This window comes from Vitis vinifera, chromosome 7 (assembly GCF_030704535.1).
Source record: "Vitis vinifera cultivar Pinot Noir 40024 chromosome 7, ASM3070453v1".
In the NCBI taxonomy this organism is placed as follows: domain Eukaryota; kingdom Viridiplantae; phylum Streptophyta; class Magnoliopsida; order Vitales; family Vitaceae; genus Vitis; species Vitis vinifera.
The window spans coordinates 27,641,100-27,655,745 of record NC_081811.1 but is presented as its reverse complement, the minus strand read 5'-3'; the positions used below and the strand labels follow the sequence as shown (position 1 = coordinate 27,655,745).

Here is a 14,646-nt window from a genome sequence, read left to right as displayed (position 1 = left end):
GGATAAAATAGAAAATATCTTTTTGTTCTTTAAAAAAATATATATTTTTGTTCTTAAATTATTAAGTCATTAATTGAATTTATTAAAAGCTTTTAAATATAATTTAATTTAAAACCATATTAAATTACTAAGCATTAAAGATTAAGGTTTTTTTTATAAAAAAACTTTCATACTTATGTATTAATAAATTTTAAGTTGTAACTAAAAAATTATTATATAATTTTTATTTCAATTATTAAGATTGTTTGATAAAACTCTTTTAAATTTTCAAAATTATTAAATTAACCTATTTATCCTCGTACAACTTCTAGTTCTTTTACCCTTGAACACAAAGCACAGAAGTTAAAAAGGCATTCTAAAGAAGCTAGGCAAAAATTAAAATTATCCAAAATGGGACCTAGCTCATCATCTTTGATATGCTGAGTTGCCTGGTGGAAAGAGAGATGAAATGACCCTCTATCATATGATATAGGAAGAAAGTCAGTGACGTGAAGGCATAATGAGATTAATTATGCAAGCAATAATAATTAATTAGACAGAAACATGGATTAGCAATGTAGAGAAAATAATAATCAGAGTTGACTAGCTAAAAGCATTCAAAGATCGATCCATGATATCATTTTCTTGTACTTAACCTCAAAAAAACATTACTTGTTCAACAGGAAAGGGCACTGGGCACAGGGCACCACACTCCTTCCTTCGTTGAATTCACCTAAAAGCTCAACGTACGTGCCTGTCATTTCAATTATAAAGCATATATCAAACTGGTGGCCAAAGTAAATAAACATCAAATGAATCCATGTCCCAGAAGAACAACTGTTGGGTCATGGTGAGTGCACAGCAACAGTACACCTAACCTCTATTCATATTAATTAAGATATATGTTTAAAGTAAAAATAAACGAGCTAGTTCCATCCCATGAATTGTTCAAATCGATGTATACATCCAATAGGTGGTGGTGTTCTTATTGGTTATTACACGAAAACGTATGCCCACACTCATCTGTAAGCTAAGTGTCAGAGACTTAGGTTTCTCATAAGTAATCCATGATGATATAAAATACGTATTCTCAAATTAGTAGGATGGACGGGGTCACTGTATTTACTTGTGGTTGAAAGGAAGAAGTATTAATGGGATATGGTACAAATTTTGGAAATAAAATTTCAGCTAGTATGGTATTGTTTGCCTATGTGTGAGTCATTGCCAATTGACCTAGATCAACTATCATTCTACTATATATTATTTTCGGTTTATTGGCATGGTTAATTTATCGATTAATTATCTATCCTCTTGCAGCCTTGCTTGAGGGCTTGTTAATTTTGATTGAATCAAAGATGTGTTAGCATCGCCGAAGCATTAAACAAGAAGTGAGTGAACAGTTGCTATGACCAAATTCATGGGTCAATGGAATTGGAGACAATCAGCCGCCTTTACTGTGATCAAAAGGAATAAGAAACATTCTATTTCAACCCCAAGACTTCTATTTATACTTCACCCGTTGATCACAGCAACTCATCCTGCTTTCTTGGAAAATTTCAAGAAAAGAATTAACGGTGTACTTTTGCTCATTGAGTTCTGTTCTGAAACTCCTTCACGTACGATAAATCATGGTGGGTGAAACAACATCATCGTCCCTTCAAATTAAACCTCCTGCTCGTGGAAATCTAATTACAATTCTCAGCATTGATGGAGGTGGAGTTAGAGGAATCATCCCTGGGATTATCCTTGCTTTCCTTGAATCAGAACTCCAGGTAACAGAAAAAGAACTTAATGTTTTTTTAGTACGCATGAATATTTATTGAACATGTGTTCTGAATAATATTTATTGTGGTGCTGTAGAAGCTAGATGGTGAGGATGCACGGCTTGCAGATTACTTTGATGTGATCGCGGGAACAAGCACAGGTGGTCTCATAACAGCCATGTTAACTGCACCAAACCAAGAAAATCGGCCACTGTATGCGGCCAGCGGAATCAAGCCTTTTTACCTTGAAAACTGTCCTAAAATTTTCCCACCAAGAAGGTGAAAGACTGCAAACTCATCGATTCATGGCTTTCAGCCACGCTATTTTTTTTATTTTTTATTTTTTCAAAGTACGTACTAACCATTTTTTGGGTTTTGAAAATTACAGTGGAATCTTTGGTACAATTGTGAATCTATTTAAAGTTCTAACAGGGCCAAAATATGATGGAAAGTATCTTCACAACCTCCTAAAGAATGTGTTAGGAGACAAGAGGTTGCACCAGACATTGACAAATGTGGTGATTCCAACATTTGATATCAAGAAACTCCAGCCTACCATCTTTTCCTCATACCAGGTCCTTTTATAACTAAGTAGCAATTCACAAACCTTACCTAGTATTGCATGGTTTCCAAGTGATCAGAAGATTGGGTGAAAGAGAACATATAGAGCAGTTGATACTTAGGTGGCGCATATATGTTTGTTTGTCTTAAATTAAATAGATTTTAATTTAATTTTAAAATCTAGATAGTAATTGATAGTATTAAGTATTAAGCTCTCAAAATAAGTTGCTTTAAGCAGTAAGTCATTTTTTATATTATGAATTATACAAACAAATATTTTCATCGTCTTAAATCTTAAAGCAACTTTGCTTTGGACGAGTTAAAAAGGTAAAAAACAACCATCTCCTTTCAGTATATATTCATGCTTGTGGAATTTCTCTATTCGCAAACTAAAACTAAAAGAAAATACCAAAATTTCCTCATGCAGGTGGCAATCAACCCAGCCTTGGATGCTAAATTATCAGACATATGCATAGGCACGTCGGCAGCGCCAACTTATCTTCCTGCACATTATTTTGAAAATCAAGATGATCAAGAGAACAACGAAGAATTCAACCTCATCGATGGTGGTCTGGCTGCTAACAATCCGGTAAAAGGCTTTAACTAAAAGCTACTTAAAGTACTGGTTCTTGGATATTAATTAAGATCAAACCCTTGACTAATAGACCTTATACATTGGCAACCAAATCATAACTCCAGTGCTTGGTTGCCATTAGCGAAGTGACCAAACAGGTGTTCAACAAAAACCCAGACTTCTTCCCAATCAAGCCCATGGATTACGGCCGTTTTCTTGTAATCTCGGTTGGTACTGGCTCAGCAAAGGAGGAGTATAAGTACACTGCTAAAATGGCTGCCAAGTGGGGAGTTTTGGGGTGGCTATATGATAATGGGTCTACTCTGTTGTCGCCTCGCGTATCCGGTGGTCCACGTTGCTGCTAGATGGATGGACACGCGATTCTCAACACACAAAGGGTTCTTGATTCAGCGGTCGTACCTGCAAGAAGGCATCCAGACAGGGTGTCCGGACGCACCCTCCGATGATTTTGTTAGCCATGGTGAGAGAGAGGAATATAAATCAGTTGGCCTTTTACCAGGTATTAAAAAGTTACCAGGAGGATCCCTTTCTTCTTCGTGCGAAGGCATATATATACAACTTCAGGGGTACTGTTCCTCTCATTAATGGTGAGGAGATATTTTATGTTGTGATGATGACAATAGGTGTCAATAGGAGCATTATCACCCTACGAACGACTGTCAGAAACCATGGTAGGTGATGCGGTTGTCAGAGATCGTAGGAAGGTGATCATGTAGAATGATCGTGGGAAGTGACTTGCTATCACTTCATCTTGTCTTCTCACTCTGCAGGTGACAAGATGTGGGTCAAGACTGCTTGTTGTGATTGCGTGTAAGACTCGCTTTACTTTAATTGACCATCCAGACGATTTATATCCGGATGGCTCATGTTGATTATCCGGATGTGTTGTGGAGACTATCCGGATGTCTACGCTCTGCCAGCGTCGTTTGCTCTTCCTTGGATAGGAGAAGCTGAAACGTCGTTTGCCTTTCCTTGAGGCGGTCCGGATAGGATAACTGCACCATGCATATCCTTAGGGGAATCCGGATGATGATGGTCCGGCTGATAAAACGTGCCACGCGTCACCATGAGCTGCGTGCCACGTGTTTCCCAAGGGGAGGGGTCCCTACATTGCCCCCCTTTTTAACTTGCCTATTTTGCCCAAAAAATGGGCGGGTTAAAAATAACTGGCTTTTGAAAATTGAAGAAGTCCCTTCGTCTGACTGGGCCACGTGGCGAGTGGGGGTGCGGAAGCCAAAAAGGCATTTATGACGAGCCGTCGACCCTGTGTATCCCTAGGCAATATGTCGTTTCAATGATAACATGGCTGTCCTGCTATAAATAGGGCACTGTACCTCTTTTTGCATTTTTTCCTACTGCATTCTCTTGAGAGCCTTTCTTCTTCTTGCTTTTTTCTGCGCCCTTTGCTTCTCTGAGAAAAACTTCGAAAGCTCTTTTGTACCGGTGTTTTTGTATCGCGACTTCGTTTGTTTGCTGCTGGTGATTTTGTACCGAGACAGTAATCGTTCTTCTTCTTTAGAGCTTTATTTGGTACGTACCTCTTTGCTACTGTCATTCCTTTCGTTGCGTTTGCTGGTTCTTTAAACTTGGTTTCTGGCTTGCTTGGGCATTGTTTTGGACAAGTCGTTTGCAATTGTTGTTGAATGTTGGTACTTTGTTGGTGTTTGGGGGGGTTTTTGAGGGGGTTTTCTGACTGCTTTGGGTTAGGGTTTGTGTATTTTCTGACTGCTTGGTTTGAACCGTTGTATTGCTTTTGTATGTAGATTTTGGTTTGGCTTTGTGGTAAGAAATGGCTCCAAAAAAGACTGTTTCATCTGCCCGGGTTAGCGAGGCTGGCGAAAAGGAGATAGACAAATTAGATGCGAAGGAGTTCCGGGAGCGATTCCGCATCCCCCATGACGTATTCATAGACCTGGTGAACGAGGAGGCGGCTATGCCTACTGAGAAAGGTGGAAAAAACGCTATCCTCTTCACAAAGGAACAATTCAACGCGGGGCTCCGGTTCCCTCTGCCAGCCTTGTTCAAGGAATTCCTCCACTTCTCTCAGATTCCACCCCTCTTCATTCATCCCAACCTTGTCCGGGTGCTGATGGGATGCAGCATTATCAACATGCTGTACAGCCTCGACCTTACGCTACTGGAATTGTTCTTTGTCTATTCCCTGAAGAAAGCAAAGAATGATATCTTCAGTGTGTCCGCGCACCTGCCCTCCCTTCAAGTGGTGACAGAGCTGCCGGATTCGATAAAGGGAGGGGCGAAGGGGCTGGTGGCGATCCGGGGTGGATGGGCGGGGCTATCGGAGCGTGCGTCGAGGCCCTTTTCTCCAAATTATACCTTAAAAATTCCAGGTATTCTTGTTTTACGATTCTTTGTCCGGATTTTACTTTGCTGATTTTTCCGGACGAAATTCTTACCTTTTGTTGCTGTCAATGCAGGTCTGGAATTGAGGGGCCACTTTGTGGATTGGGTGGAAAAGGCGTCCTTCGCCTGTGTCTGCAAATTATTCGAGATAAATCCCAAGGAGAGGGCTTGCAAGACATTGCTTTCCGCGCGGAATTTGATGGCGGTCGTCCGGGAGTCCCAGGAATATGTTATCAATATTCTCCCCAGGAAACTGCCAAAGGATGAGGTAGTGCCTGGGGAGCATTATACTGTGAAGGAGCTCCCCCTCTATCAGGAAGCTAAAGAGGCTGATGTTGAAAGACGGCGAAAGCTCCTGGAGGATCGAGATCAGAGAAAAAATGAAGGCACTATCCGGAAGGCTCCCGGACAGAAGCGGGGTCCGGACTCTCCTCCAAAGAAAACTCCAGCAAAAAGGAGGAAGCTGGTGAAGAAAAATGGGAAGGATGTGAAGGAACCCACTCCTCCCAAGGAGTTTCCTCCTCCGCAAATTACCTATGAGGGGGAAGTAATGATAGAGGAGCTAGTAAACGCTGCTCCGCACTCTATCTCAAGCGGCCCCGGACGCATCCCGGGGTTGAACCATTCGGGCACTTCCTTGGCCGCGGTTGCGCGTCTGGCTAACGTGGCTGAGGAAGCTGCATCTATCAACCGTCCGGACAACCTTAATCCGGATGTTGATGCAGCTGAAACGACCCCGTTGGAGGAAGCGGGGGCAGAAAGCCAAAGTCAGCCTTCCGACGACCCGGATCGCTTGGCCATAATCCAGGTGAAAGGGCCTCCTTCAAAGAAGCCGCGTTCGACGCGCAATCTACGGTCCGGACTCCTTGGGCGGCTTGAAGAGCGGCAGCAAGAGATTGAAGTTAGCTGCGCTTCTGCCCATGACGCTCATCAGGATGGAGGCGAGGTGGAGATGGCAACTGAGACTTCAGCCGCCCTGGCAATAATTCCGGCTGAAGATGCATCCGGACAGATGCGTCCGGACGAAGATGTGGGGGTCCCGAATCCGGGACAAGAGTCACCTTCTGTTTCCTCATCTGAGGAGGAACCTGCTGACGATGCAGCTCCTGCTAGCCCTTTCAGCTACTGCTAGCCCTTTCAGCTACGCGGAGTTGGAGGCTAAGCTAAAACAGATTACACCCGGCTGGACTGCCATCAAGCCATCTGCTAAGATGTTTGATATGATAGAAACGGTATACCGTTGTCTTGTGCTTTTGCTTTTTGATTCTTTGTTGCGCTGATGTGTTTGTTGTAGTATGATTTATGTCTTTGTTTTTCTTGTTTGCGTGTCAGCTGGTGAGGGGCCTCCGCGGCATGGCTCAACAACACGATATTTATGCTCACCTGCTGCAGACTGCAGACTATATGAAGACCTTCTCCTCTCGGCGCCAAGAGATTGAAAATCAGCTGCGTCTGAGAATGGAGGAGGCTGAGGCCAGTCTATCCACCATGCGAGAGGAAAATGAAGCCCTCCGAGTGGAGTTGGCTGAGGCGAAGAGTCGAGAAGAATCAACTGCGGGCCGCCTACATGAGGCGGAAGGTGAGGCAGCCCGGTTGAGGGATGAAGTGAGTCAACTCCGGACAGAAGTTTCGAATGAAAAGAAACAGAAGGAAGACTTGCAGCTACGCCTGGATGTGCAAAAAGAAGAACTTGAACGGGAGTTTGCTGTGGAAAGGGAGGAACTTGCAGCGGATTACCAGCAACAAGTGGATGATACGTTTATCTTTGGGTATCGCTGCTGCATGAAGAAGAACGGCATCAAGCGAGATACCCCTTCAATTCCTCCGGGTGAAGAAAAGAAGCTCCATGAGAAGCCCGCTCCCTGATAGTTTATCTCTTTTTGCAATTTTTTTGCTGTAATTTTTCCTTCTGTATTTTTGTGGTCCGGAGATCTCTTTGTAATTACACTTATTCATATCAATAAAAACATATTTCTTTCTCATTTGCACTTGTGTCTACTTTTTATTGATAGTACTGCTTTAAATTGGACACATTCCATGGTCTGAGTAACGGAGTGCCATCTAGCTTTTGTAAATGATAGGCTCCATTTTCGTTTGCCTTAGACACTATGTGGGGTCCTTCCCAATTGGCTTGGAACTTTCCTACGCCTACTTCAGCAGTATTTTCAAAAACTTTTCTAAGTACTAGCATACCATTTTTGAAGTTTCTGGGCCTGACTTTTCGATTGTAATGCGCTGATGCCCTTTGTTGATAATCTGCCATCCGGATGGCCGCGCTTCCTCTGACTTCGTCTGCCCAGTCCAAATTTCTTCCTAGTTCCGTGTTGGCATCTTCTTGTTTTGCTGCATCGGTTCGGATAGTAGGAAGACCTATTTCAGTGGGAATGACTGCATCCATTCCATATGTGAGGGCGAAAGGAGTGTTTCCTGTTGGTCGTCCGGGTGTGGTTCGATAGGCCCACAGGACGCCGGGTAGCTCCTCCACCCACTTCCCTTTGGCTTGCTCAAGCCTTTTCTTTAAGGCATTGATTAGAGTTTTGTTTGTGGCTTCCGCCTGCCCATTGCTTTGAGGATAACGCGGCGTGGAGTATGAATTCCGGATATTCAGTTCCGAACAGAAATTCCTGAATGCAATGCTGTCAAATTGTGGACGATTGTCAGCTATGATGATTTGGGGAATTCCAAAGCGGCAAACAATGTTCTTCCATACGAATTTGGTGACATCTTTATCTTTGATGCTTGCATATGCTTCAGCTTCTACCCATTTACTGAAGTAATCAGTGGCGACAAGGAGGAATTTCTTCTGGGCAGGTGCTGCTGGGAGGGGTCCCACTATGTCCATGCCCCACTGCGCGAAAGGCCATGGGCCTGAGACCGATTTCAATGCTGCCGATGGCATATGTGGAATGGGAGAGTATCTTTGACATTTATCACATTTTTGGACATATGCTGCCGCGTCTTTCTTCATTGTTGGCCAATAGTATCCTTGTGAATGAGCTCTATGTGTCAGGGATCGTCCTCCCGTATGATTTCCGCATATTCCTTCATGTAATTCAGCTAGCACATACTGGGCCTCTGAATGCCCAAGACAGCGAAGATAAGGCCCTGTGAAGGATCGCTTGTACAGGTGCCCCCCAATCAGGGTGAAACGGGCAACTTGCACCCGGATTTTGTGCGCTTGTTTAGGATCTTCGGGTAAAGTGCCTGTCCGGAGATATTCTACAATATCATGCGTCCATTCTTGATCATCCGCTTGGTTTGGCTCAATGGTGTTGCAAGTGGAATTTTCTGTGACAGAGGGATTGACTTGTACATGGATAGGCAATAGAATGGCTTCTCTGATGGGAAGGGAAGCAGCTATACCGGCCAAGGCTTCAGCGCGCCCGTTGTCAGCTCGCTTAATTTTTTCGATTGTCCACTCGGTGAATTGCTGTAAGGTGCTTCTTACTTTGGCCAAGTATCGCGCCATGCGTGCGTCCTTAGCCTCATATTCTTTCTGGACATGCCTTACCACTAGTTGCGAGTTGCTGTAGATCCGGAGTTTGGAGACGGATAGAGCAAGGGCGAGGTCCAATCAGGACAGGATGGCCTCGTATTCTGCTTCATTGTTAGACGCGGAGAATCCCAGCCGGATGGCTTGCTCCAGATGTTCCCCAGTTGGGGACTGTAGTAAGAGCCCAACTCCAGAGCCTGATGAGCGTGAGGCTCCGTCAACTCGTAGAGTCCACCACTCCTGTTCACTTGATTCGTGGTGCTGGTTGGGTCTTCGTGAATATTCGAGCACGAAGTCGGCCATTACTTGGCCTTTTTTGGATAATCTAGGTTGGAATTCGATTCCAAATTCGCTCAATTCGATGGCCCATTGTAGCATTCGCCCAGTTAGATCTGGTTTGTGCAGAATGCTACGAAGGGGTTGGTCGGTCAGTACAATCACTGGGTGGTCTTGAAAATAGGGGCGGAGCTTTTGGGCAGCACTTCGAAGAGCTAAGGCTGTTAGCTCCATTTTTGAATACCTGGTTTCTACATCTGTCAATGCCCTGCTGACATAGTAGACAGGTTTCTACTCCTTTGGTGAAGGACAGCGGAATAGAACGGCGCTGATTGCCCATTCTGAGACAGCCAGATACATGTATAGCTTCTCCTTTGGGATGTGGCTGCTTAGGATGGGTGGCTGCATAAGACAATGCTTAATTTTTTCGAAAGCACTTTGACAACTGTCCGTCCATCCTTGTGCTCCAGCTTTTCGTATTGCCAAGAAGAAGGGTCGCAATTCTTCAGTGAAGCGGGCTATAAAGCGCCCTAATGCGACGAGCTTGCCTGTGAGTCGTTGTAGCTCCTTCTTGTTCCTAGGAGGGGGTGTTTCCATGACTGCCTTGACTTGATCCGGGCTGACTTCTATGCCTCTCTGGCTGACCATAAATCCGAGGAACTTGCCAGCACTTACTCCAAAGGCGCATTTAGAAGGATTTAGCTTCATGCCATACCTTCGCAAGAGGTGAAAAACTTCTTGTAAGTGAAGATCATGCTGCTCTCGGGTTTTGCTTTTAACCACAATGTCATCAATATACACTTCTACCGTGTGGCCTATTAGAGTTTGAAGATTTTAGTCATTAATCTCTGATAAGTGGCGCCAACATTTTTGAGTCCGAATGGCATGACTTTGTAGCAGTAGAGGCCATGTGGTGTTATGAATGCTGTCTTTTCTTCGTCATTTGGAGACATGGGAATCTGGTGATATCTGGAGAAGGCATCCAAGAAAGAGAGCATCCCTTGCCCGGAAGTGGAATCCACAATTTGATCTATTCGTGGTAAGGGAAAACTGTCTTTTGGACATGCGTTATTGAGATTGGTGTAATCAACACAGACTCGCCATTTGCCCTCTTTCTTTGGTACCATCACTACATTTGCCAACCAATCCGGATAAGATACTTCACTGATGAATCCGGCTTTTAGCAATTTGTCAATTTCATTTCGGATAACTTTTTGTCTATCCGGATGAAAGCGTCTAATCTTCTGTCGAACGGGTCTGGCTGCTGGAAAGACGTTAAGCTTGTGAGAGGCAATAGAGGGATGAATTCCCTTCATATCCGAATGTGTCCATGCGAAGATGTCATGGTTGCTTCGAAGGATATTTTGTATGCTCTGAGTTTCTTCTTGTGTCATGAGGGAACTGATGTTCATGAGGTGATCATTCTCTTCTGAGATTTGGATTGTTTGTAAGGGATCTGCTGCCGGGGGATCCTTGTCCGCCGGACCCAATAATTGCTATTGGTCATGCGTATGGCTGGGTTCAGGGGGAGATGCATCCTCCTGGCTAGTTCTCGCTTCTCGTGCTATTTGATAGCACTGTCGAGCAGCCAACTGGCTGCCATACAAGTTAGTTTGCCCTTCTTTGGTGAGGAAACTCACCATTTGATGATATGTGGAAGGTATGGCTTTCATGTAGTGAAGCCATGTGCGTCCCAAGATGACATTGAAGGGTGATAGCTCTTGTACCACCGAGAATTGCACGTTGAGAGTGACTGGGCCAGCTTGGACTGGCAGTATAATGTCTCCTAAGGATGTGGTTGATGACCCGTTGAATCCGGATAAGATTCGTCCGGGGTTTTCGAGACCCGCGAGACTATGTCCCATATGGCCAACGACTGATGCTTGCACCAGATCGGCTGAACTGCCTGGGTCAACCAAGATACGTCTTACATCGAAATCTCCTATTTCTAGGGAGAGGATGAGGGCGTCGCGATGTGGCTGTAGCGTCCGGGTGGGATCTACTGGTGGGAAAATGATTGTCCCATCTATGGGGCGAGGGCCCTCTCCAGTGAGACCCGGCCGGATGGAATTAATGCGTTCGCGTAATGATGCAGCCCGCAATAATTTCTGTCTTTTCCGCCTGGAGTCATACTCCTCGTTAGATGGACCTCCAGTAATATAGTTTATAACAGCCTTAGGGGCAGCTGGTGCCCTAAGGTTCCCGGGATTGCGATGTTGGGGCGTGTCCCTTTGTCCACTATATGATCAGAGGTACTGCTTCAAATGTCCTGCTTTTATGAGCCTTTCGACCAGATACTGGAAAGATCGGCACGTCTCTGTTGTATGGCCATGATCTTTGTGGAAGGCGCATCTCCTGCTACGATCCCTTGTGGACGGATCCGTTCCAAGGGGTCTAGGCCACTTGAAGTCGGACAAGTCCTAGATCATCGGGAGAAGCTTCTCATATGATATGGAAAGAGGTGTGAGAGGTGGCATTTCCGGGCGACTTGGCCCTTCCTGCCTTCGGTCAGACGGTTTTGGCCGATCCGGAGGTTTAGTATTTTTCTCCGAACTATTTCCAAACGGCCGTCCGGCAACCAAAACTTGCTGGGTGGCTGCACGTACGTCATCTTCGAGCATTGAATATTTGTTCGCACGTCTGAACAAATCGTCCATTGTTGTAGGAGGTTTTTTGGCCAGTGATTCGAAAAATGGAGTGCCTGGACAGATGCTTCGTTTGAAGATCTGTAGGACCGCGTCCATGCTGCAAGCCTCTATTTGAAGTACGGCCTGGCCAAATCGTTTCACAAATTCCCTCAAGGATTCGTTATCTCGCATTTTTATGTTCTGGAGGGTGATGATATTCTGTTTGTGTCGAGCGGAGCACAAGTATTGTCCCACAAAAGCTTCGGACAGGTCCCTGAAATTACCAACAGAGTTGGGAGGTAGGCGATGAAACCATGAGAGGGCCTGTCCTTGTAGGCTGGCAGGAAATACCTTGCATAGTAGTGCATCATTGCCAATATCGAGCGTCATGAGCTGTCGATAATGCATGATGTGATCGAAGGGATCGTTGGTTCCATCGTATGTGGAAAATTTTGGTACGAGGAATCCCCTTGGGGGCTCGTAATTAATGATATGAGAGCAGAAAGGCGTGGAGAGCATGTCATCCAGCCTTTTGCCGATGGAGCCAATAGGTGGCCCGTTTGGGACATTTCTCCCAGTTGGTTGCTCCATTGGGTGCGAATGAACGTTCCGCATCACGGGGGTGAATACGGGGTCGCGATGCGGTTGAACGTTTTGCACCATGGGGGTGGCTATGGGGTCAGGGCGTGGTGCCCAAGTTGTGGCCATTAGTGGCCTTGATCTTCCAGGTTCTTGTGGGCCTAGTCTGGCGCGCATCGAATTTGACAACTGGGATTTTTTATCACGTTGTCTTTTTGCTGAAAAGTGAGTAGAGTCTGAGCTTTCCTCACGGGGAGCTCGAGGCATAAGCGTGCGTGGCTCATGAGGTCTTGCGTCACGTGCTCCTGGGATAGCTCCTGTTGTCCCAGGATATATTGACTCCGGTTCTTGCTGAGGCCTTGAGTTTGCTACTTGGCCCCTCGAACGTTGACGTCGAGGAGGCCCTGATGTTGAAGCCTGGATGCGTAACACAGCGTTTTCTTCTCTCAATCTTTCTGTCTCCTAGAGGAGAGCTTTCAGCTGTCTTTCGCTTGCCAACTGTCTCCTTTCGATGGCTAGGCGCCATTCACAATTATCATCCTCTCCCCTCCCTGATGAACGGCTTTGGGAAGGTGTTGCCATATTTTTCAGTGACTGAATCCAAGTAAAAATTTTCCCACAGACGGCGCCAATGTTGTCGCCTCGCGTATCCGGTGGTCCACGTTGCTGCTAGATGGATGGACACGCGATTCTCAACACACAAAGCGTTCTTGATTCAGCGGTCGTACCTGCAAGAAGGCATCCAGACAGGGTGTCCGGACGCACCCTCCGATGGTTTTGTTAGCCATGGTGAGAGAGAGGAATATAAATCAGTTGGCCTTTTACCAGGTATTAAAAAGTTACCAGGAGGATCCTTTTCTTCTTCGTGCGAAGGCATATATATACAGCTTCAGGGGTACTTTTCCTCTCATTAATGGTGAGGAGATATTTTATGTTGTGATGATGACAATAGGTGTCAGTAGGAGCATTATCACCCTACGAACGACTGTCAGAAACCATGTTAGGTGATGCGGCTGTCAGAGATCGTGGGAAGGTGATCATGTAGAATGATCGTGGGAAGTGACTTGCTATCACTTCATCTTGTCTTCTCACTCTGCAGGTGACAAGATGTGGGCCATGGCTGCTTGTTGTGATTGCGTGTAAGACTCGCTTTACTTTAATTGACCATCCAGACGATTTATATCCGGATGGCTCATGCTGATTATCCGGATGTGTTGTGGAGACTATCCGGATGTCTACGCTCTGCCAGCGTCGTTTGCTCTTCCTTGGATAGGAGAAGCTGAAACATCGTTTGCCTTTCCTTGAGGCGGTCCGGATAGGATAACTGCACCATGCATATCCTTAGGGGAATCCGGATGATGATGGTCCGGCTGATAACACGTGCCACGCGTCACCATGAGCTGCGTGCCACGTGTTTCCCAAGGGGAGGGGTCCCTACATACTCCATTGATAACTTCCTTTTCCCAAGCAAGTGCAGACATGGTTGATTTCCACAACTGCGTTGTTTTTGAAGCCCTTCATTCCGAAGAGAATTATCTCCGAATTGATGTAAGCTTTTGGTGCATAACTCTGATCATTTTCTCAACACTTCTCTAATATGAAAAAAATATATATATTTCAATGTTTGATCTGATGAATCTGTATTGCCCTAGCTAAAACATTCACTTAAAACCTCAGGATGATACCTTAAAGGGAACAGTGGCTTCAGTCAATATAGCAACGAAAAAGAACTTGGATAGCCTGGTAAAATTGGGTGAGGAGCTGCTGAAGAAACCAGTTTCGAGGGTGAATTTGGACACGGGTAAATATGAACCAATCAAGAATGGTGGCACTAATGAGGAGGCACTCATAAGGTAAGGTTAAAGATTAAACCAGCATGCTAAACTTACTAGAAGTTCACGATCTAAATTAGCCGGCAAGCATCTGATTTCTTTGTATCACTTTTGCAGGTTCGCCAAGCTTCTTTCTGATGAAAAAAGACTCCGCGAATCAAGCGCTCAGCAAGCCTCAACTTCAAAATAACAAATTAGCTCTTGCTATATGTACGTACTTTGGTGGATCTGCATTTCTTGTACGTAGTCAATTGAATATCTGGAAATAGAATGAGTTAAACATATTATTTATCTCCCCATTTTCCTCCTTGCTGAAATGGTTCAGGAAAGAATTAAGGGTGAATCATGTCAAAATTAATTTAATTTGAGTATATAATAAATTGTAAAAAGTTAAGGTTCATTTGGTAACTATTTTTGAAAACATTTTTGAAAAATTATTCTCTCACTTTTGTATAACAAAAGTGTTTTGAAATTTAAAATGATTTTAATCTGTTTTTAAATATGTTTTAAAAATTATTTTTATATCTAGTGTTTTATTTTTAATCATTCTTTATATTTGTATAATTATTTCTTAAAATAA

The 14,646-nt window shown here is 44.5% G+C and overlaps 1 protein-coding gene across 1 annotated transcript; it reads left to right on the top strand.

The window, feature by feature from the left end:
• Positions 1 to 1,905: 1,905 nt before the first annotated feature.
• On the top strand, positions 1,906 to 14,256 carry LOC100250815 (patatin-like protein 1). Its single transcript, XM_059738691.1, has 8 exons — positions 1,906 to 2,021; positions 2,131 to 2,317; positions 2,731 to 2,892; positions 3,003 to 3,193; positions 3,590 to 3,591; positions 13,673 to 13,782; positions 13,912 to 14,087; positions 14,184 to 14,256. The coding sequence occupies exons 1-8, from the start codon at positions 1,921 to 1,923 to the stop codon at positions 14,254 to 14,256; spliced, it is 1,002 nt and encodes a 333-aa protein (XP_059594674.1). The 5' UTR covers positions 1,906 to 1,920.
• Positions 14,257 to 14,646: the final 390 nt, after the last annotated feature.

What these genes read in the sequence shown, in the direction of transcription:
- LOC100250815 (XM_059738691.1), top strand. Translation starts at nt 1,921, where the DNA reads ATGTTAACTGCACCAAACCAAGAAAATCGGCCACTGTATGCGGCCAGC. An exon ending in CCATCTTTTCCTCATACCAG is followed by an intron (nt 2,318 to 2,730) that starts GTCCTTTTATAA and finishes TTCCTCATGCAG; the next exon opens with GTGGCAATCAACCCAGCCTT. An exon ending in AGAATTATCTCCGAATTGAT is followed by an intron (nt 13,783 to 13,911) that starts GTAAGCTTTTGG and finishes TTAAAACCTCAG; the next exon opens with GATGATACCTTAAAGGGAAC.